The 24,239-nt window shown below is 40.2% G+C and overlaps 1 protein-coding gene across 2 annotated transcripts in view; it reads right to left on the bottom strand.

Moving 5' to 3' along the window:
* Window positions 1–662: 662 nt before the first annotated feature.
* Window positions 663–24,239, bottom strand: part of LOC127620591 (actin filament-associated protein 1-like 2) — an 82,843-nt gene continuing 59,266 nt past the window's right edge. For both annotated transcript variants that reach the window (XM_052093759.1, XM_052093760.1), the window contains exons 8-15: window positions 24,115–24,208; window positions 10,412–10,626; window positions 10,157–10,260; window positions 9,778–9,898; window positions 7,771–7,861; window positions 4,021–4,190; window positions 1,944–2,054; window positions 663–1,567 (exon numbers count right to left, since the gene is read on the bottom strand). In XM_052093759.1, coding sequence (XP_051949719.1) covers window positions 1,541–1,567; window positions 1,944–2,054; window positions 4,021–4,190; window positions 7,771–7,861; window positions 9,778–9,898; window positions 10,157–10,260; window positions 10,412–10,626; window positions 24,115–24,208 — 933 coding nt within the window. In that variant the 3' untranslated portion in view covers window positions 663–1,540. The remainder of the gene's footprint in view (window positions 1,568–1,943; window positions 2,055–4,020; window positions 4,191–7,770; window positions 7,862–9,777; window positions 9,899–10,156; window positions 10,261–10,411; window positions 10,627–24,114; window positions 24,209–24,239) is intronic.

Here is a 24,239-nt window from a genome sequence, read left to right as displayed (position 1 = left end):
ATTGCAGGAAGAATGTGAATCGACAAAAACAAAAGAAGAATGTGGAAGTGAAAGTGGACATTTATAGTAAAAAAGGACTTCAATATTGATCTGTTTCGCACCCACACCTATGACATCACTTCAGAAGACATGGAATAAACCACTGGAGTTTTATGGATTACTTTTATGCTACCTTTATGTGCTTTTTGGACCTTCAAAGTTCTGGACACCATTCATTTACATTGTATGGACCGACAGAGCTGAAATATTCTTCTACAAATCTTCATTGGTGTTCAGCAGAAGAAAGAAAGTCATTAACATCTGGGATGGCATGAGGGGGAGTAAATGATGGTTCATTTGTTGTTATGTTAAAGAATATATTTTACCGTAATATTATTTAGATATTTTTATTCTTGTAAAAACATTTTATGGAACTTTTTTTTCCATTCCATTTAAACGTATTTAGAGGACTGACACACATATTTCATGCACATGTCAATTGTATTAAAACTTCTTGCTTTTTTACTTAAATAATGATTAATTTATACAACAATGGGGTTTGTAAACATTGTATTAACTGTTTCATTCTATTCTAGGAAATGATGTCATCTATCAAAAGGAATGACAGCCAGAAAAGGAAATCAGGATATATAGAAAATGACAATTGCAAAAACGTTGCTTTATCCAGCATTGTTTTATTTATAGTACAAATACAAATAGTTTCATCATTGGTGTTTTTCCTTTACCACAGATATCTTTTTGTACAGCAACATTAGGCCATCCTGTTTTAACCAAACAAGCAAACTATACAAAATGACACCCCTAAAGTGGGATTAATACCAGCAAAATCTCTTCAGCTGTAAAGAAAAATCAATGCTTCATTCAAGAGCATAAAAAACATAGATAAAAACATGGTTAAGGCACATTATTAGGAAAGCTCAAACAGATAAAATACTACATGTGCACTGGTATTAAACAGAGTAAAAATGCTGATAAATTACCACAGATTTGTGAGTCTAGTGAAAATAAAAATAAAAGAGGTAATTACTCTTGAATAATTAACTGGCTATAAACACATCCTGATCTTCACACTGACGATTCCTGACTGTGGCAATGCCTTCGTAAAAAAAACGCAAACGCAGTTTAGGTCTACTTCAAAACAGTGCAAAGTCACATAAGTGATTTACATAAGCATAAATACTGTGCTTTGATGATAGACTTTGTTAAAAAGTAAAAATCTCCAGGACACCTGAAATGTTGGTGTAAAACTTATTTTTCAAAGAAATGTACATCAGTAACATCTCAGACATTTACAACAAATGCACCCTGATAATCTTGCAATGCTCTGTGTTGGCAGATTTAAGTTTGTTTATTGTACTTAAGAAGTCTTGTAATCAGTATAGTAATCATATTATCCTGATTGTACCAAGTACCCCAAAAAGAGAGGAACAAACTTCAAAAATCCAAACCACTGCATGATCAACATGCTTGGAAATAATATTATATTCAGTGCAATGATATACTGACAATGTGAGAGAAATGTGTGAGAGAAGTCTCAATGTCAACCTGATGCTTTGGTTTCACACTCCTACAAAGACAAAGACAGGACAAGGTTAAGGGTCATATTGACATTTACCGAAGGGAATTAACTCTCAGGTTTGATCATGTCAGTTGTGGCTCTTGTTAAGTTAATCATTAGACTTGTGAAGGCTTTCCTGAAAACATCTTATTATCTACATAGCAGAATCCATAGAAAAGGATTATCTGAAATGTGACGCTGCTATAGACCAAAATATGGGCTAAAACAAGGTAACTTATGAGGCATCTTACTTTGCTCACTGTTCAGAACAGTCTGGAGCAGGTCTATTATGCCGAAAATGTCTAGGTAGGCAGAATTCAATGTGTCAAATTCATGTGGGAGTTACTGACATACAGTAAGTATGCTCACATTGATGGAATCTTACCTTCCTCCTTTGAAAGACCCTGCCATGCTCAATAAACAGGGCAGATGGAGCATTCTTTAGGGTGTTTTTTGCTGAAGAAGTTCTTCTTAAGAGTGGGGTCAGGAACCCTCCCTTTAAAGAGAGAAAGTATAGAGTGGGTGAGTGCTAAACACTTTGTATAAAAGGGATAGTTGACCCAAAAATGAAAATTCTCTCATCTACTCACCCTCATGCCATCCCAGATGTGTATGACTTTCTTTCATCTGAAGAAAACACAAAAGCTATTTAGAAGAATATTTCAGCTCTTTTGGTCCCTACAATGTAAGTGAATGGTGGCCAGAACTTTGAAGGTCCAAAAATAACATAAAGGCAGCATAAAAGTAATCCATATGACTCCAATGGTTTAATCCATGTCTTCAGAAGTGATATGATAAGTGTGGTTGAGAAACAGATAAATATTTAAGTCAGTTTTTCTATAAATCATTCAAGAAAATTATTTGTCAGTTTTTTGGTCGATTCAACATTTTCGTGCATTTCGGCTTCTACTGGCCTGTAGTGCAAATATTATTTATTTATTATTTTCCTTTGCTTTATCCCTCTCTTTTTTTCCTCCTCCCTGCCCAGTAGGTGGCTGTGACAGGTTCTTAGCGCTCTTGTAAATGAGGAAGCGGGTGCCAGATTAACAATCCAAGTGAGTCTTTATTTCTACACACTTTTCAGTATTTTCATCACTGTTTGCTTTTCAGCACCACATGCACACATAGCTTTGTGCATCTCTCTCTCTCTCTCCTCTGGTGGACTGGACTGCTCTTTTATATCCATATTAGCTCTCACTGCAAACACAAACAGCTGTTAAGGATAATTTCCCAAGGGTGTCAATCCTTTCTGTTCTTCCTCTCGTGGCCTCGCTCTCCACAGACGTCGCTCGGCCACGCCCCCATCTCCACAGTGGCGATGTGCACGAAGAATGCGACCAAAAGAACAGAGGAAGAACTCTGTCCTTTCGTGACCGCACATAAGATGGCTGGACATATTGGAGACTTTAAGTAAAAAAGTACTTCATTATTTATCTGTTTCTCCCCCACACCTATCATATCACTTCTGAAGACATGGATTAAAAATGGATTACTTTTATGCTGCCTTTATGTGAATTTTGGAGCTTCAAAGGTCTGGACACCATTCACTTGCATTGTGAGGACCTACAGAGCTGAAATATTTTTCTAAAAATCTTCATTTATGTTCAGCAGATGAAAGAAATTCATACACATCAGGGATGGCGTGAGGGTGAGTAAATTAGAGAATTTAGATTTTTGGGTGAACTACCCCTTTTACTATATTTCCTTGTATAGGGCTTGCTTGAAAAAAGTTAACTATCCTAAATTATTCAAACAAGAGTGAACATCATTGTCCTTTCTAAGTTCTCTAGTAAGCCCACTCATTGTTGCTTGGTGGAGCAGTTTGTAATGGAGGGCACAGCAGCTTTTTTCTAAACATATTGTCTACTCCTTTGGGAGGAAGCGGCCCCTAAATCAACCCACTGTAATTACTGAAACAGCAGCGACAACCAAATAAAGCACCAAACAAGACCAGTCAAAAATCTTTTTTTCTTACATAAAATAAATAAATAAATACTTTAAATAAATTCCAGAAAACCAAATGAACACATCTTTGTCTAATGTCTGTGGCTAATCCGTTTCTGGCGGTAATTATTGCTCTGTGTAACAGTTACATAATGCAAACAACAGGTGGCAGTGTAACAATAAAACTTCACTTAAAGTGACACTTTTTTTTAAACTGCCCCAGTCATCCCTTAGAAATGTACCATGGTAATACCATGTGTGTTTTTTTTATTGATGCCACATATACTATGTTTTTGAACACCCAAAACCATAGTGATAATACCATGGTATTCTTTGAAGTACCTTGCCAATACCAAGGTATACGAATATGGTAATCACTTAGTACCTTGGTCTATATCAAAACACCATTTTATTACCACTATCACTATACTATGGTACCACCACTTTTTTTTCTCCCCACAAGGGAGATATCAGTATGTTAAAAGTCAGGTTGTGACTGTATGATGGAGTGCTGTAACCTGTGCTCGTTCAGTGCAGAAAGCAAGAGACCGTCTGAAGGAATTTCGTTTAGCTGGCTTAGTCCCCACACTGACAAGGTTGACCTCTGACCCTGCTCGCAACTGCACACGTCTCTTTCGTGTCAGGTCCAGTTTCTGCACACTCCTCTCAATCTCAAACATTTTTGTACCTAAAACCATAAACACACACAGTTTTATTTAATCTTTAATTTCTCAGTCAGCACTTAAGCAGCCCACTTAAGATAGTGAATCAAGAACAAGATGTTAAATGGAAGGTCAAGCTGAGCACATTGCATAGCAGGATACTAGCATACAGACAGTATGCATACTATAAACTGCAGAAATATTAATAGTAGGGTAATATACTAGTATGATAATATGACCTTCCACACACACCCTCTTTTTCCGAGTTCTTCATGGTTTTGAGTAAGTTTATACCCTTCACTTTTCTACTTTTCACCCTCACTTAATCTCCTCCATGAGAAGAGCATGCACTGGAAAGTTGGGTTTAAAATGAAAACTTGATATTCTCATGGTTTTGACTGAAGAATCTTAAAAGGATTTGTGTGTGTGCGTGTAACCACAACCACGAGAGAATGAAAAAAAAAGGACTAGCCGCCGTGGATGCCAAAATGGAAGCGTGGAAGAGTCTTAAACGTCACCTCACATGCTCTATAACACACACAACACTATAAAACACACCCTCATACACTGATGTCTTATAGAAACTGTTCATTTGTTCAGTGCATTGCGTTTTTTCTAAAAAAAAAAAAACACTTCCCCAAATTAAAGTAACTAAACTGGTAGTTAAATATTAGTTCAGCCAAAAATAAAATCATTCCAAAGCCATATGACTTTCTTTCTTCTGTGGAACACAAAAAAAGAAGAATGGTTCTGGTCATTATATTCCCATGTTATTAAAATGAATGGGGACTAAAGGCGCGGTTGCATTTACCTTCACGCTGCCAAATTCTGTGGGCAAAAAAGGAGTGGACGGACACTGAGCGCATGTGAAACCATCAAAAAACGAATTGCCAAGCAGCCTCTTTTTAATGCTTCACTTAAAACTCTGTGAGAAGTTCAAATGAAATCCCGGTCCAATGTGAATATTCAGTGTAGCTGTGTACGAAGCCCTGCCCACACTGAGGTCACTGCCAAACAAAACAACATCCTATAGAACATTTCAAGGACTGTTCGTTTGTGACGTCAAGCAACATCACTGTTCCGTGAACATTTCCTGCTTGTCAAAACAGAGACCATTTAGCAGAGACGGGCCACTTCTACACAAGAATATGGAAAACATCTCCCCAAATGAAATAATCCTTCCTCAATCACAATCTCTCACTTGACATCTCATCCTGTTTTGATCGAAGCACCTCAAACGTTCCCTGTTAATGTACCATTATAAGTATCATTTAGCTCACAGTGACCTCATTAAGCAAATGAAACATGCATTAAATAGTTTTCAGTCTGCACGAAATGATGCACTGGAACCTTATGCAAATCCCATGAACCAAGAGCATGGAAACTTCAAGCAACAACATCAGCCACCATATAATTATTTAGCACTGTCTAAATTAAAAGCAGATGCCTCTGAATTGTCAGGCATTTGCCCCAGAATATGTTAAGATGGGGTAATGGGTTAGGAAAGACAGATATTTGTCTTTTTGTGCACACGTGGGAAAATGGGCCTGTGCTTGGCCACATCAAACTCTTGATTTCAGTGAGTTGGTATTGCAAGTGAAGTTTCTTTCCCTCTCACACTGCAAAAAATTATTTCCTTAATCAGCATTATTGTCTTTTTTCCAGAACAAATATCCAAACATCCTTAACATTGTGCGACTCCGCATCCACATGTGTGGACGTTGTATTTTGGCTTCGCTGTATGCGATGCATAATTTAAATTCATTTAAACTGACTGATCCCAGTTCAGGAGACCCAGTGCTGTCAGCAAAAGGGTTCAACTTTTGACATATGGAGTCATGTGACAAAACAACATCGTAGTTTGCGTAGTTTGTCTTTGGGAGAAACGTCAACCAAACTACATCTGGTAAGAAAACAAATTGAGTTTTTACACTTAAACCTGTTTGAGTCAAAAGATTAGAGTCTCTAGTTTCATCTGATATGCCATTTTAACATTTTAGTAATTTATAATGAAACGCCACACTGCTAAACACAATGTACACTGATGTGTACAATAGCACAAGGTTTTCATTTGAAATCTTATATTTACAGTCCATTATCACATTGAGTAAAAAATATGTTGCTTTCAGAGGTTTTATATGGAGTTAGGATGAAAATAAGGTGCATTTCGAACTGTTCTGAGACCAGTGCAGACAGACAGCACACTGGAGGAAGTCATTCACTAAATAGGGAGCAAGGGAGCATCTTATAACTTTCTATGCAGCTAAGTGCATTCAATCCAAACTTCCTATCAAAAGTTCAGTTTCAGGCTGCAGATGATGTTTTGACCACTCAACATGTTTGGCAGACATGAGGCAATGGTCATCAGTACATAGATTCAGAATTTATAATGTATAACTTTATTTGAATGTAGTTGGCAGTGATTGGATGATGCTGGACATTATTTGATTCAGAATTAATTACCGGTATGCTAATTTCTGATTGGTAAAATGCTTAAGCACTCACTGTCACTTTGAGAACGATGAGATTTTGTTTGCCAAAGTAAAAAAAAAAAATCTTTTAATAACAAAAGTCAGATCAAATTATTTATATTTGTATAGTTTTTTATTTGCTCTTTTCCCAATACACACTGTTCCAAAGCAGCTTTACATTTACTTTCATGTCTGTAACGTCTCAATAACATGAATAAGCAACACTCCTGGAAACATAATAAACTATTTGATAAAAAAAAAAATCTACCTTTCTATAGCTTTGTATTATTAAAGATTTCACAACTCAGTCCCACTGTCCACATATGTGGACATACATGTTTAAGATTATTTATTGCATGCTTATTAGGTGCGAATAGTTACAAATCAAAAAGGGAAATGGAAAACGCTCAGGTCTCAGGAGGTTAAAAAAAGATAAATGCACTTGAGAAACAAAATTCTGTAAGATATAACTTGTTTTCAGAAAACATATCATGAATTAAATATATTTTATTATGCCATGGGCAACTTTTTTTCTTTTCTTGTTGAGACATTTACATATAATAGGAAAAAAACTATTTTCTAATGGGGTCAGAAGAATAAACTTAATTCAAGATTCTAAAAGAAAATGACTTTTAGCAGTACACACACAAAAACACACTGTAATTGGCTGTTTGTATACTGATATCATTGATCTGATGGGAGAATTGAATCAATACTGAATTATTTGGCTTGCATTGTAAGGATGTTTTCAGGTACATAAGTACAAATAGCAAGTCAACGAACAGGAGTTGTGTGTCTGTCACTTTACTGAACATCACATTACTGTGTTCTCTTGACACAAACATGCTTATAAGAGAATCATTTGCTGGTAAAGACTGATTATATGTGATGATGCAGAACTGCTTTAGGCAATGAGGTTAGAATGGATGAAGATTCCCATGAAAGTAAAACCAGTTTTAAAATTAGTTTTACGACAAAGTTGGTGACACAAAGTGAGCAAGGGCCAGGCACTAAGAGCAGATAGAGATCAAATGAGAAAGAACTATAAATATACAGTATATTTTAAACTTTATGTTTCCTTTCTTTAAAAAAGTGCCACTCAGGATTAGGGACTGAGGCAATAAGACTGACTCACTGTGGTCACTGAAGATTTCATTATTGCTGTAGTTGGCAAAATCCTTGGTTGACACTAATTCTCCATTTTCACCAGTGTAGGGTTTCTGAAACTGAAAAATGTATGCAAGAGCTGTATAAGTAAGAAGTAATGGTAGTTTGTGAGAGTAGCAATATACATTCATAGGCTGAATGTTCAACAAATGTCAATAAATTCAAATAAAATCTTTTAAAGTCTGCATACAATCAAAATCTATGCTATTCACTTTCTTAAACACTTTTCAGGTCTTACTGTAAACAATTCATCTGTGCAAATTATTCCAAAAACAAAACTGTTTTCCTTCATCATCTTTAATTAGAAATGTAATAATTCCAATGCTTCTGAAACAACTACTTTTTGCCTGACATCAACAAGCCCGATTATTTTTCAACCCCTCCCCTCCAACCACTTGTCATATAGAGACGACTCTTCATAATCCAAACCATTTCTGATGGAAAAGTACATTCTTACATTTTCTTCATTGAAAATCCACTTCATCACAAAAACATCACATTGTGGAAATAAAATGGGGTGCAACTGCCATGTCATGTTGACTTTAAACACAATTAAACACAATCCAACATCTATGGGAGGCTGTTAATTATCACAGAATATTGTTTTGACGTGCCTCATATTGTTAAAAATAAAAAAGTGTTCTGCACGTCTATGGGGCATGTTTGACCCCGAATAGTCCTGTAACACAAAACATTTTTAAAAATGCTTCTTTATCACAAAACATGCATAAAAAGGGACCATAATGTAAGTTCAAGTAACCTTAAAGCGGTCATGAGGAATACAATTTTCCTTAATATTTTGACATATCACTATAAAAACACACTGTAAATTTCAGAACTCAACACTTATTCCTCAATGCAATAAAAACATTTATTGAAACCAAGTTACAAAGACACCTCGTTCTCTACTTCTGCAACTTCCCAACTTCACTAGGTGGCTCACTAATTCATGACCGCCTCCACAAAAAAAGAAACATCAACGCCTACTTAACATCATCGTAGCCTTGGCCCCGCCCACTGGCACTCAGTTCATACAACGAGAGTCTCAAGATTCGAGACCCCATTCGGTTTCATTCAGCTGCTCTGCATCTTGTTGTTTTGAGCACAAACGCATCACGGTCTCCTTCTTGCACCCATCTGCACTAGTTCAATTGTTGGTGTATCTAAACATGCACTAGATGGGCGTCTCTGACCACTTTGATGTGTTTCCAGCAATGTGCGCCTCAGTGCAGGATGATACTGCGTTACTGTCCTGTTTCATCGCACTTTGGGCAATGTAAGTGCGGTTTTTCAGCTCATATCAGCCTGGATTGCTTGTGAACCAGTCACATAATACAATTCAACCTTAAGGAACTGTTATTGAAGATGGGGTAGTTAATAAACTATTGGAACCGATTGCAAAACTGTAAGTAAACAGTTTAATTCATGAATATTTAAAATGTCATGACTGTTTGATAGTTTATAGTGCTGCTGTATTGAAGTGAACAGATTAATATATTAGGATGCAAGGTGTTGGATGTGTGTTATGTGTAAACCCTGAAATTTTGTTTTATAAAGTTGTGGAGTTTGTTCATTCTCTTCCGGCTGAGTTTCAAATATGGCTGTATTTGAGGGACTGCACGATGTTAGCCAATCATAACAGTATGCATTTATGTAGAAGTTTAAAGAAGCTGAGGTCTAAACCAAGTGTTTCAGACAGAGGGCCAGATAAAGGGTGGAAAATGATCATTTTGGTGCAAAAAAACATTATTCACAGTGTGAAACATTATCAGTGGACCTCAGGAAAGATAATAAAATGATTAAAAAAAGAGTATGTCATGACCCTTTTAACTTAATTAAAATGTAAACAACATTGAACTGTCAACCCAAACCACACAATCAGCATTTGTTTTCAATCTGGTTGTATAGGCCACAGCCTCAATTCACTATTCATTCCTTAATGCTCTTCTTAACACCCCCCACCCCCCACACGTACCATTTGCTCTAGTATGGTTGAGTTTGAATAGATGGGCTGAGAGTGGACTGCACCACAGAGCTGGTGAAAGGGGTCATCCATGTACATGTTTGAGGTGGGGAACCTGCGGCTTTTCAGACCACTGAAGAACGGAAAGAGGATAAGGAAAGAATTTGAGTATTTGTCTGTGAGTCAACTTCAGTGATTCATGGTTGGTTCGTATAGAATGCTGCCAGCAAACAGACTGCGTGTGTGTGTGTACATACTTAGCTATACTTTGTCCCCAGAAGAGAGCTAAATTTCACAAAACATTTTGGGACATGCTCAATTAGCTTTATATAAAAACAATAGAAGTCTATGTTCTGTAGGTAAAATTGTGTAAGTGTGTGTGTGTGTGTACCTCAGTGACTCGTGGCTGGTGTGTTGATTTGGAGAAGCAGCTGCAGTGGAACTCCCGTCTTGCAGGAGCTGAACCCACTGTTCTTTATCATCTGCACAACTGGCCTGTACACACAATCACATTGACTGTCATTGAAAACAATGTGAGAACAGTTGAAGCCAACATACAATTGAAATTTCACTTATTTACATTTCATGTTCCAAGACTTTGATAAGCTGATCTCAAATCAGCCAATGCAATTGATTAATACCATACCTCCAGTACAGCCACCTGGTCTCCATGCTGTATGATGGTAATGCGGTAAGCATGTGCTGTATCCGGGCCGGGTTGGACCTCACTCCCTCTTAGCTGAACCGTGTACTGAGGGGTCTCCTCTGATGCCTCATCCCGACACATCTTCAGAACGCCCTTGTCCACCCGACACCACAGACTCTGCCACTGACAGTTCATCAGAACATTCAAGAAGGCAGCTGAGGAGGGAGGACAGAGAGACAAGAGAGTAAACCGAATAATATACATGTTCATACACATGACCAATGCTTGACAATACATTAGCAAAAAAGTACTGTGGTATTACAATGGTTTTTGAAAATACCATGTTACATGTCCTAAATACATAGTACTACCATGGTATTTTTGTAATATGAGGGTACTTTTTTGAGAGTGAAAATGTTTTAGATGTATTTCATGGTATTACTATGAAACATTTTTAGACCAGTAAAGCCATGTTTCTTGACACGGTACTATGGTAATACCAGGATATGATGGCACAATGGAAATACCATGTTTTGTTTTGGGACATGTAACTCTGGTAATACCAAGCATGGTATTTTTTAAGTACCTTGGAGTACCATATACAGTAGCAAGAAAAAGTATGTGAATCCTTTGGAATTTCCTGCATTTATGTATTTTCTTTTTTACTTAAAATCTGGTTTGATCATGATCAGTTACAATAATGAACAAACACAATCTGTGTTACCTAACAACAAATTACTGTATTGTTCATGTACATATTGAATACATCATTCAAACTTTCACAGAGTAGGTTGGAAAAAGTATGTGGGAAAGTGTATGTAAAAGCTAGGCTAATGACAACAATAAAAGCTAATTACAGTCAGGAGTTGGCAAACCTAGCATCCAATTAATGAAAGAAGATTGGAGGTGTGGGTTAGAAATACTTTGACTAATAAAAAGCACTCAAACATTTTGAATTGGCTATTCACATGATCTACTGACCTGGACCATGTGTTGCATAAAAGAGACCTCAGAACACCTACGATTAAGAAATGCTGTTTTGCATAAAGCTGGAAAAGGTTACAAAGTTTTCTTGAAGAGCTCAGATATTCATCTGTCCACAGTTAGACTAATTGTATATAAATAGAGACAATCTAGTACTGTGGGTACTCTCCCTATAAGTGGCTGTTCTGTTAGCTAGCGAGGGAGCCCTTGTGAGTGGGGGAGCCCTTGTGAGTGGGGGAATAATATTTGGCCGGCAAGAGTGCGGGCCAGTGTGTGTGTAATACATAAGCACATAGTGGGAAGGGAAAGACAGAGCGGCGGTGCCGGTCTGTGTGGAATGTGTCCAGTCAGTGCAGCTCACCAGCGGAGCTGTAGCGTATTAAACCGCTAGTAGTTTTGCCTGCAGGGCGGGCACTTCCAGATTGTAAAATCTGACAAAGGTGGAGGGGGAAGCTCAGCCTGCTGCCACACATATGTCGTGAATGGAAATCCCGCTGGACCATGCCCACGAGGAGGCCATGCCTCTAGTGGAGTGAGCCCTAATGCCTAACGGGCATGGTAGGTCTTTTGACGCGTACGCGGCAGCAATAGCGTCCACTATCCATCTAGACAGTGTCTGTTTCGAGGCGGCGAAACCTTTGGTGCGCCCTCCGAACGAAACGAAAAGCTGCTCAGAGCGTCTGAAAGAGGCGGAGCGCGCAGTATACAATCTCAGTGCTCTGACTGGGCAAAGGAGATTGGCGTCGCGTTCGCTATCGGATGCTGGAAGCGCCGATGGGGAAATGATTTGTGCTCTGAAAGGAGTACCGATCACCTTGGGGACATAGCCGTGTCTAGGCTTTAAAATGACCTTGGAGTCACTTGGTCTAAATTCAAGACACGCAGCGCTGACAGACAGTGCGTGAAGGTCTCCCACACGTTTAACTGATGACAGGGCAGTTAGAAAAACGGTTTTGAGTGAAAGGTATTTCAAATCCACGGATTGAAGCGGTTCGAAAGGGGGGGCTTTCATAGCTTCGAGAACTACAGAAAGATCCCAGATAGGAACCGATGGGGGGCGCGGGGGGTTCATCCTTCTAGCTCCCCTGAGGAAGCGGATGACCAGCTCGTTTTTTCCCAGTGACTGGCCGTGCAGGGGTTCAGCGAACGCCGTGACGGCCGCCACGTACACTTTGAGCGTGGATGGGGATCTGACCTTATCCAGTAGCTCTTGTAAAAACACGAGCAGCGACGACACCCCACATGTCCGTGGGTCCAGGTCTCTGTCGGTGCACCATTTTGAAAACACAGACCATTTGGACGCATAGAGTCTTCTCGTGGAAGGGGCTCTAGCGTGTATGATAGTGTTTATTACTCCTTCTGGCAAAGCGACGGGTAGTCGTTGATCACCCACGCGTGCAGTGCCCAGCGCTCTGGGTGGGGATGCCAGATCGTGCCGCGAGCTTGAGAGAGGAGATCTGCTCTCACTGCAATGGGCCACGGGGCAGTCAGTGACAGCTGCGTAAGCTCCGGGAACCATGTCTGATTCTCCCAGTGCGGGGCTATGAGGAGCACCGAGTGACGCGTTTCCCTGATCCTCTGCATTACCTGTGGCAATAGCGAGACGAGAGGGAAGGCGTAAAGCGGGCGGTTGGGCCAGTCCTGGGCCAGCGCGTCCTCGCTTCTCGAGAAAAATACTGGGCAGTGAGAGTTCTCTTCTGACGCAAAGAGGTCTATCTCTGCTCTGCCGAATATGCTCCACAACTTCTGGACTGTTTGAGCGTGCAGGGACCATTCCCCTGGGGAAATATTGTCTCTGGACAGTCTGTCTGGGCCGTCGTTCAGGTGGCCTGGCACGTGCGTCGCCCTCAGCGAGCGCAGGTGGCACTGGGACCAACTCAGTATGCGTTTTGTCAGATGGAAGAGGTTCCTGGATCTGACAACGCCCTGACGGTTTAGATAGGATACCACAGATCTGTTGTCCGAACGGACCAGGACGTGGTGACCCTGAATAACCGGGAGGAAGCGCACGAGTGTGTACTCGACCGCTATCATTTCCAGACAATTTATGTGAAGGAGCTTTTCCTGAACTGACCATAGGCCAAAAACCGGAGAGCCCTCGCAGACCGCGCCCCAACCCGTGTTGGACGCGTCTGTCGAGATGACTTTTCGGCGAGATACAGCTCCCATCGTCACTCCCCGCTGATACCATTCGGCCACTGCCCAGGGCTGCAGAGCTGAGATACAGGTCTGAGTCACTCTGATCGGCTGGCGGCCCGTGGTCCAAGCCCGGAGAGACGCGCGGGTGTTTAGCCAATGCTGAAGCGGGTGCATGCACAGTAAACCCAGCTGAAGTACTGCTGCGGCTGAGGCCATGTAACCTAGCATTCTCTGAAATTTTTTCCAGAGGCATGAGGCTGTTCATCTGAAAGGACGCGGCTTGTCGCTGAACACGGCGCGCGCGCTGTGTAGATAAGCGAGCCGTCATCGCCATGGAGTCTAGTTCTATTCCAAGGAAGGAAATTGCCTGACTGGGCTGTAGTGAGCTCTTGGTCCAATTGACTGCAAGAACCAAACTGTTCAGATGACTGAGGAGAACTGTCCTGTGAGACAGAAGCTCCGTATGTGACTGTGCCAAAATCAGCCAATCATCCAAATAGTTCAGAATTCACAAGCCCTGACTCCGCAGGGGTGCGAGCGCCGCATCCCAAATCTCAAGAATGGCCTGTGATGGGGATTTATCTGAATCTGAAAGTAGGCCTCTTTCAGATCGAGAGAAATAAACCAGTCCCCCTGGCGCACATGCGCGAGGAGTTTCCTGATTGTAAGCATTTTGAACGGTCTTTTTGCGAGCACCTTGTTCAAAACCCTGAGATCTAATATTGGTCTGAGGCCGCCATCTTTCTTGGGGACAAGAAAATAACGGCTGTAAAACCCCGACTTCGCTCAGAGAAGGTGGCACTCTCTCTATGGCCCTTTTGCACAGAAGGTTTGCTATTTCTGAACGAAGCATGCAGGCTGCTTCCGTGTTCACAGTAGTTTCGAGCCAGCTCTGAAGCGGGAGGGCGGCGATCGAACTGTAGCAAATAGCCCTGTTTTATTGTGCTTAACACCCATTTGGATATCCCTGGGATAGCTTTCCACGCTTTGAAGCGTAACGCTAGAGGGTGAATGGCCAAGTCGCCCTGATTGCCGCACACAGCGAGTTGAACAGAATGTGTGAGCGCGCTTACTGTCCATATGCATGACTGCTCGCAGACAGCAGGGACAGGCTGTTCTGTGAGTGACTTCCCGATTGAGGTGAATGGGGAAAGAGTCACATCTGTTAAGTGATGCGCGAGCATAGTCACGGGCATGGGACTTACATACAGAGAGGTGTTTGCTGGCCGTGTGACAGAGCGGGCAGAGAAGGGGCACGCGCACGGACTCGTGGGCGCTTTTATTGACTCTAACACTCGAGCTGGCTGTGCCCGCTTTATGTGAGTGGGCTCTGATAGGGACACGGGAAGTGTAATGCTTGTGTGTAGGGGTGAACACTGGATTGTGGGCTCATTTTCTAAACATAAGGCATGTTTGCTTTTTACAAGTTTCTTTGGGTCGCCGTGAAAACGGCATTTGAGTGCAGGCAAGCGGGCAGTATCACCGGCTTGTTGGCTGCTGAATCCACCACTGCAGTAGCCTGAGAAAAGGGGACTGACAGGGGGCGAAGCTTTGACGGTGGTCCGGCCGCGGTGGGACTGAGCCGTCGTTTCCTCAACAAAGCTAGGAGGACTTCGGTTGCTCAGGTTTCAGCGCAATCTTAGGCCGAGGCCCGTGGGGGGGGGGCGGTGGTCTGCGGCGGCTGTCTGAGCGCGATCTAGGGCGGCTGCCCTGTCGACGCTGAGAAGTCTGGCTTTGCTGAGCTGGGCGCTGTGAAGAGGCTCGGGCAGGAGGCTGGTCACGTGGGCGGCCTGCAGAGGAGCTAGCGCGATGAGGCAGGAAGAGATTCATGGCTTGGGTGGCTTTCTGGACTTCCGAGAAACGGTCAACAATGCCACTCACCGCGGAACCGAAGAGACCGGACGGAGAGAGCGGCGCGTTGAGGAACGTGGAGCGTTCAGCTTCTCCCATGTCGGCTAGCGTTAGCCATAGGTGTCTCTCGGTCACAGTCAACGCGGCCATGCACTTCCCTAGGGCTTGAGCTGCAGCTTTGGTGGCGCGAAGGGCGAGATCTGTCGCGCTCCTTAGATCTGAAACAGCCTCTGGGTGCCTGCCTTTCTCATCCAACTCTCGAAGAAGGTCCGCTTGGAGGATCTGTAAGACGGCCATGGAATGCAGAGCAGATGCGGCTTGGCTGGCGGCGGCATAGTCTCCGGCGCTGAGAGGTGCGCGGCATGAGGCGCAGGTGGTGCGAGGCATCTTTAAAAAGACGCTCGTTGCTCTTTTTGTGAAGTTCGCTGAGGAACTAGCTTGCTCTAAAAAGGACACGTCGCCGGACGGCGTAGCTCGCAGGATGGCTGAAGGTGGCGAAGACGGCCGGCTTCTTCGAGCGCTGTCCAAGCTTGCTAGATGCCCCTCGAACGGCGACGCGGCTTCTGCAGTTCAGAGATGCGAAGAGCTTCGCTGAATAGATGAAAATCAGGGTTCCAGCCTACGAACTTACGCTTATATGCACTCTAGCCACGCCCATTCTGGCGGGCTTTGATACAGTGACGGCGCGGGCGCCTCTCATTGGACGCGAGTTCACTCAAGTTCGTCTATAGGCTGCAGCAGTTGCCGCAGAGCAACCAATGAGCTCGCTAGCTAGCCCGCTCAAGGTATGCAGCTGCTGCACTGTGTTGACAATGGATACAAAATTAAGGATAATTTTTTGGCTTCAATATCTCAGAAAAGATGAATCTTTCCCGTAGCGTAAGCTAGCTTACGCAATACGAGAGAACCTCTCGTAAGAGAACCAGCTAATTCCAAAGGGTTCACATACATTTTCTTGCCACTGCAAATACTATGGTACATGAATATGGTTTCAATTCTGTACCATGGTATATATATATATATATATATCACAGTACCATGCTATTACCCTTTGTTACCACTGTAACATGTCTTTACAACTTTTGTAAAGGTAATATGTGTGTGTGTGATGTACCTTTGTGATGTTTATTACTTCTCAAACTTAAACAATACACACAATATAAACATAAAAAACAATTGGCATCACAAAGAAAGTGTATGCGTAAAAGAAAATGCATAGCATTACGTTTCACGTAAATACTGTATACAGTTTGATTATGTAAAATACTTTTTGAAGTAAGAATTTATTTTCACTTCACAAAAGGCTTGCTATGGTAGAAGCCGGAGTTGAGTCGCTAATCAAAGTGCACTAGTGAAACATAAATAAACAAACAAACTTCCCTTTTAAATTGTTTGTGGAGACACATCAAATAGACATCTACACACATGGGTTTAATCAGTGAGCTCATGTTTTCAATAACAAACATTACAAAAATTCTCAAGAGTTGTAAACATAACCACTTGGAGAGATTTTTCTTTTTTTTTTAAACAATCAAAGATTTTTTGATCTGTCTCAAAATCCTTTTCTTGTATTATTTATTTAATAAAGGTAATACCTTTTTTGTGTTCATAAACAAATATATGCTATATGCTTCTGTAAACTCAGAATGATGATCAAAAAATTCACCAGTCAATTTACAAACCAAACATCTAAGGTCATTGCTGTGGCTATCAACCCGGTGACAAAGGTGACAATCAAATCTAACAGGAATCTGCCCACAGACAATGGCACAGTGTAGAAAACACCCTGCCAGCGTCCTGAGCGGCATGCAGTGAATTTAGCCCATAATGAATGAGACCAAAACACTAGGGAGTGAACAATAGCATATTTGTGATAACAGCAGTGCTAGCACAGGCACAATGTATGCAGCCCATTACTACATACGGGGACATAAAGAGTAAGTTAGTGATAAACTTTTTAAATAAAACAAATAGCATTAAGCTGGTTGCAAACTGGATGAGAAGTGTTACGCCACTCCATGGGTAAGACAACGCATAAGTATCATAAACAAAACATGTTGTGAACAGAGGTGGCAGTCCAAACTCATCAGTTAATGAGTCAGTCATCACTTAATGAGTTTGTAGGTGCCAGTCTAAAAACAAAACCCTGATTCAACTGCTCAAACTGAAAGATTAGAAAGGACGACTTTATTATACTGTGTTTAGCCTTATATAGGCTTTATTCAAGAATATATCTATATACTGAAGAATTGCCTATACAAAATATATCTCACAGCTTAGTTCAATAGTGTATGTCCCCTTAATATTTTGGGATGAATTTTATGGAAAATTATGTGAGTTGCACGGCAGAATTTTAAGCAGCCCCCGAAGTCATAGCTGGCTGCTGATGAATGCCAAGCAATGGTGCTGAAGTGCAAACAAAACAAATAAACAATGGTTTCAAAGTTTAGGACGAATCTGATGTGCGACCCCCCTTTAGATTACGGAATTGACAAGAAAAGACAGTGGGACATACTGGTGTTGTTTAAAGTCATCAAAATGAAATCAAAAATGGACCATATTTACTTTCTTAATGTAATTCAATAATGTAAATTCTTTTCTTTTTAAAATGAAAAATAGTTTCCTTGTGGTTGCAAAATCAAAGTGTGAGACTCTTACTGTTCCGGGTCTAATTTGACAAAATGAATGGGTGAGACCATAACACAGAGCTTTTTTTTTTTATTTATTATTATTTCTCAAATAAAATCAATCATCCATAATGTTGAATACACACACACGCACACGCACACGCACACGCACACGCACACGCACACACACACACACACACAAACACTTTTAATTTGAAAAAAATAAATAAAAATCAATCACACACATGCACAAATTTGAATTTGATTTGAATTTAGATGTTTGTAAAAATTTGCAAAAACGTTTGCCATTGCAGTTTTATGTTTGTACACAAATTGTATTATCACTGTTCATTTGTGTTTATTGATGTTTGTTTTATTGACATTTATTTTCATTTACTCGTTAACAAAATGCTTGTCTCTTCATTGTGCCTCAGGTTCGACTGTAAGCATAATGTAGCATTATTACAAAAACTGACATTTCAAAACAAGTGGTTCAAAGGTTGTGTGAGAAAAACAGACTTGTCAGATTCAGATGGGAATAAATCACAAAGTACGTCTGTGAAACACAAATTTTCCTTACCTCTCAGGGGAAACTAGTCCCGTCCGAATAGGGCTTAAGTATATATATTCAAATTCATAACTTGTGAAATACATCTAGAAATTAAGTTTGTTTTAACATTTGGTTACAGAGGCTAGGCCCATTTACATCAGTGGATCACTACAGATAGTATTTTGATTAAGTCATGACTGTCACATATTCCCTGTTGTCTTTTGTGCTTTTATGTTGAAATTCTTGTTTAGTTTCCTGTTTCCTGTGTTAGTTTTGTAGTCCTTGTAGTTTTATTCATTGATTGATTCTCTCTGATTGTTTCCCATTCCCTGATTGTGTTCCTTTTCCCTTGTATATTTAAGCCCTTGTTTCCCCCGGTTAGTTGGTCCATTTTTGCATGTATTGTCATGTTCTGTGCCTGGTTTCCTGCATTTTGTTATATTCTGAGTTACTTTGTTCATCTTTTGTTTGCATTGAAGCTGCACTTAGATCCTCATTCTTTGCCTGCCTCGTCACAACGGCAAGCGCTGTCACCATCTTGTCTGGAGAATCAAAACAGTTTGTCTGCCAGGGCACGTAAAGTTTTGTGTAGTATTTAAAATTTGGTATAAACTATCAAGTTCATATGCGTTATAAACTGGTCGTTTGTATTTTTAAATGGTAACCAGTTGTATAGTGCTATAATCTGGCCAACGGGCAAAGAAACACAAAGGAGTGGACATCAGAGCACTTATTTAAGAATTGAAGGGATACTTAGCCAGGAGGAATAGAAGGGGGAAAAACTTTCAGCTCTTTTAAAATAAATCTTGGAACCATTAGGATATATCTCTCGTTGATACTGGAATAATTCAGACAAGTAATGACCAGCTAAAGGCTACAGTACAGTCAAATGGTACGCTAATGTTTACCTGAAAGTTTCTCCTGTTTGTACGTGTTCGTCTTGACCCTTTAGTCAAATATTTTTATCTTGTGTACATCTTTGTAAATGCTCAATGACAATAAATTGATTCTTGAATTTACAACACTAGCATTCTGTACTTTGTTTTCATAAAGCAGTCCGGGCTCGGCATGTAGAGTTGAAGTCAAAAGTTTACACACACTTAAGTCATTAAGTCATTAAACCATTTTTTTAACCACTCCACAGATTTCATATTAGAAACTATAGATTTGGCAAGTCGTTTAGAACGATAATAATAATAATCCAGAAAATTATGTCAAGCCTTTAGGCAATTAGCTTCTGATAGGAGGTGTACTGAATTGTAGGTGTACCTGTGGATGTATTTTAAGGCCTACCTTCAAACTCAGTGCCTCTTTTCTTGACATCATGGGGAAATCAAAAGAAATCAGCCAAGACCTCAGAAAATAAAAAAGTCTGGTTCATCCTTAGGAGCAATTTACAAATGCCTGAAGGTACCACGTTCATCTGTACAAACAATAGTACATGGGACCACACAGCTATTGTACTGCTCAGGAAGGAGACTCATTCTGTCTCCTAGAGATGAATGTAGTTTGGTGTGAAAAGTGCAAATCAATCCTAGAACAACAGCAAATGAGCATGTGAAGATACTGGAGGAAACATGTAGACAAGTATCTATATCCACAGTAAAACAAGTCTTATATCGACATCACCTGAAATGCTGCTCAGCAAGGAAGAAGCCACTGCTCCAAACCGCCATAAAAAAGCCAGATTACAGTTTTAAAGTGCACATGGGGACAAAGATTTTACTTTTTGGAGAAATGTCCTCTGATCTGATGAAACACAAATTTTACTATTTGGCCATAACGACCATCATTATGTTTAGGGGAAAAAGGGGAGAGGCTTTCAAGTTGAAGAACACCATTCCAGCTTGAAGCATGGGGGTGGAAGCAGCATGTTGTGGGGGTGCTTTGCTGCAGGAGGTACTGGTGCACTTCACAAAATAGATGGCAACATGAGGAAGGAAAATTATGTTGCTATATTGAAGTAAAATCTCAAGACATCAGCCAGAAAGTTAAAGCTCGGTCGCAAATGGATCTTCCAAACGGACAATGATCCCAAAAATCATAACCCAAAATTTGTGGCAAAATGGCTTAAGGACAACAAATTCAAGGTATTGGAGTGACCATCACAAAGCACTGACCTCATTCAGAGCAAGGAGGTCTACAAACCTGACTCAGTTACACCAGTTCTGTCTGGAGGAATGGGCAAATATTCCAGAAACCCAAAACGTTTGACCCAAGTTAAACAATTTAAAGGAAACGCAAGCAAATACTAAAAAAGTGTATGTAAACTTCTGACCCACTGGGAATGTGATGAAAGAAATACAAGCTGAAATAAATAATTCTCTCTAATATTATTATGACATTTCACAATCTTAAAATAAAATAGTGATCCTAACTAACCTAAGACAGGGAATCACCTTGTTACACTTTATGTATTTCAAAAATGGCCGGCCTATAAAAATAGCTTATAAATCTGTCATTATGCTAAATTATCACCAAATACTGGATTCGATCTTTTTGTCAACTTGTTTTCTTTCAATTCTTTGTATTGCTTTTTGGAACTTATTAAACTTAGGCCTCATTGACCTGCGCTTATTTACCTCCATTTTTTTACTGAAAAAAATATTATTTGTGGATAATGTTGGCAACATGAAATAAAATATGAAAACTTTCTGTGCTATTTATCACACTGGTGTGCTTTAATGTTTAACCAGGAAGTTTTTTAATGCTTTTTTAAAATAAAAAATATGTACTTGCAGACATAAAGGCCTCGAACCTGTGCAAGTGTGCACACACACACAAAGATCCCCCATTTAGCCTTAACAGACTGTAGGGGCAAGTGCTGTTAGCGAGCACCTATTAAGGCCGGAACAGTACACGAGGGGGTGGGTGGCCAGCACCACACCCGACCGCCTTTGTCTCCCCAAGTGGTGATGTTTACACACCACACCAGGTACTCATTTTCGGCTGAGTCAACCTAGGGGAGGTCCAGGACCGGTTCAGATAATTGTCACTGGTGTTGGCCATGAGCAGGAATCAAACTCAGGTCGCCAGGTTCGTAGCGCAGCGCGCTAACTGCTACACTACCGCTCCCCACAAACACACACATGCTCGAGAACACGAACAAACTCTTTTGAGTATTACATGCTTTCTTTTTCACAGAGTTTAACTTTATCCTACCCTGAACTGCATCCAACATTCATTCATCCATCCATCATTACCACACACATACAAACACACAAACACACAAACACACACACACAAACATGCGCACCCAAACGCACACATGCGCACGGACACGCACAAACTCTTTGAGTATTACATGCTTTCTTACATGTTCATGTTCACATACAGTATGTGCATGTGAGAGACGAGCGTCTCTGTGTTAGCGTGCGCATCAGCCGGCGGAACTTTAAATCTCTCATGGTCTCAACTCCCGCTCAGATTATGTCTCTTCCGCGACTGGTTGAAGCAGCTCTGACCGCACCGAGAATGAAAGTTTTGGAGTTTGAGCTTATTTACATGTCATGCTCCTGTATTATACTAACTTTAATTATTGATGAAATAAAGACATATCGCCAAGCTGTGGTCTGTGTTATTTTTTCTGGCCACCAGTTCAGTGTCGGTCTGCCCTGCACACCGGAAACTCACATGACATGACCACACTTGCCACTCCCTAAACTGAGACTGACTGGTCATCTTTTTATTAGCGGTGTAGAAAATGGACAAACAGCTCTCAGAGAGAATGGGCTGTCACGTCCACACATGCACTTATTTATTTAATAAAATCGCAGCATTTGCCGTCATATAATCGCACAGGCTGACATCGCGAATGTGATTGCGATATGATTAATCATGCAGCTCTAATGCACACTAACGCACACTCACACATGCGTGCACACATTTTGAGCATTACATGCTTTCTTTTTCACAGATGAACTTTATCCTACCCATCCAACATCCATTCGTTCATCCAACATTATCACACACACATGCATTAACGCACGCACGCATGCACACACACACAGAGAACTGTCTTTGCCCTAAATTGACCCCTCTCCAATAGAATCAATAGCATTGAGGTGTTCCCAGTTAAAGATGACCGGCCATTGAAAATGAATGGGGAAGATAACAAAAAACAGGCCTTCTAAAAAGGGGCACAACATAACATTTGTGCTGTTCCCTGTCAAATATGACCATTGTGACAAAGAAAACTGGCCTAAGACTATTTACACATTAACACTGTCATATAAAGAAATACCAACACTGTTCATATTTCAATTATATTTTCGAATCAACAACAAACTAAATTAATGAACACCTGTTGTTTTGTGTCCTCATGCACATAACTGACAATAGATTTTTGCATGTGACTTGCAAATGTGTGCTCTGCTTTTGAAACACAATGCTTGATGAAATAAAGATCATCAAAGAAAGATTCTATTGGAGAGGGGTCACTATGGGTGTGTGTGTGTGTGTGTGTGTGTGTGTGTGTGTGCGTGCGTGTTTGTGTGTGTGTGGTAATGTTGGATGGATGAATGGATGCAGTTCAGGATAGGATAAAGTTAATCTCTTTGAAAAAGAAAGCAATAATAATACTCAAAAGAGTTTGTGTACATGAGCAAGTGTGTGTTTGTGTGCATGATAATGTGTGTGTTAGTGCACGTGTATAGGTTCGAGGCTTTATGTTTGCAAGCACAAATGCACATATGTGAACATGAACATGATGAACATGCTCCTGAACACTCAATTTGTCTCTTATTTTTGATCTCCCCCATTGATTTTCAATGGCTGGTCCTTTTTGACCGGGAAAACCACAAGTGTGACTTTGTGCCATTTTGTACAAAATAAAAGCATTTAAAAAAATATTCCAAGTTAAATATTAAAGCAAACTAGTGTGATAAATAATACAGAATGTTTTCATATTTTATTTAATATTGCCAAAATTATCCACAAATAATAATTTTTTCACTCAAAAATAGAGGTGCATAAACTCAAGGTCAATGAGGCCTATGATCTAAGTTCCTAAAAGAAATACAAAGTCTGTGATAATTGAAAGAAAACAAGCTGACAAAAATATCGAATCCAATATTTGGTGATAATGTAACATAATGAGAGATTCATAATAAATTTTTAATAGGCCAGTCATTTTATGTTTTTTTTTGTTGTTTTTTTTTTTTTACCAGATGGCAGAAAATGCTCCAAAAGCCTGAAAAATATGATATTTTCTTAATTTGTCAGATTAATGAAGTTTATGTTTTAAAAAAAGGAAATTAATATAAACTGTTTATTTAATTAACAAATTGCATAATTTAATATATTAAAAAAATCAACTTAAGTTGATCAAATTCCAGATGAAATGAAAAGGTTTAATGCCATGAATTTACAGAAATGGATTTCCTTTATAAAAAATCTATTGATTATATGATTACTGTGTCCGGGTCAAATTCGACCTGGAACAGTAAATGTGTCGGCCTGTTATGAACAGTAACCAAGGGTTAATATAGAAATAGAAAATGTACACGAGGCATTGTAGAGTTGAAAGTTTGGTAGGAAGTGTGTTTACTCACGTCTGTCTCTGTCTTTGATTTCCACACTGCTAACTGCAGACAGAAGACCAGACATTTTCTCTTCATCTGAATCCGTATGGAGGACAGTACTTGACTATAAGAGAGAGAAAGAATTAGTAAAACCA

The sequence above is a fragment of the Xyrauchen texanus genome, chromosome 27 (genome assembly GCF_025860055.1).
Source record: "Xyrauchen texanus isolate HMW12.3.18 chromosome 27, RBS_HiC_50CHRs, whole genome shotgun sequence".
Classification (NCBI taxonomy): Eukaryota; Metazoa; Chordata; class Actinopteri; order Cypriniformes; family Catostomidae; genus Xyrauchen; species Xyrauchen texanus.
This window is presented reverse-complemented; position numbering and strand designations above follow the sequence as displayed.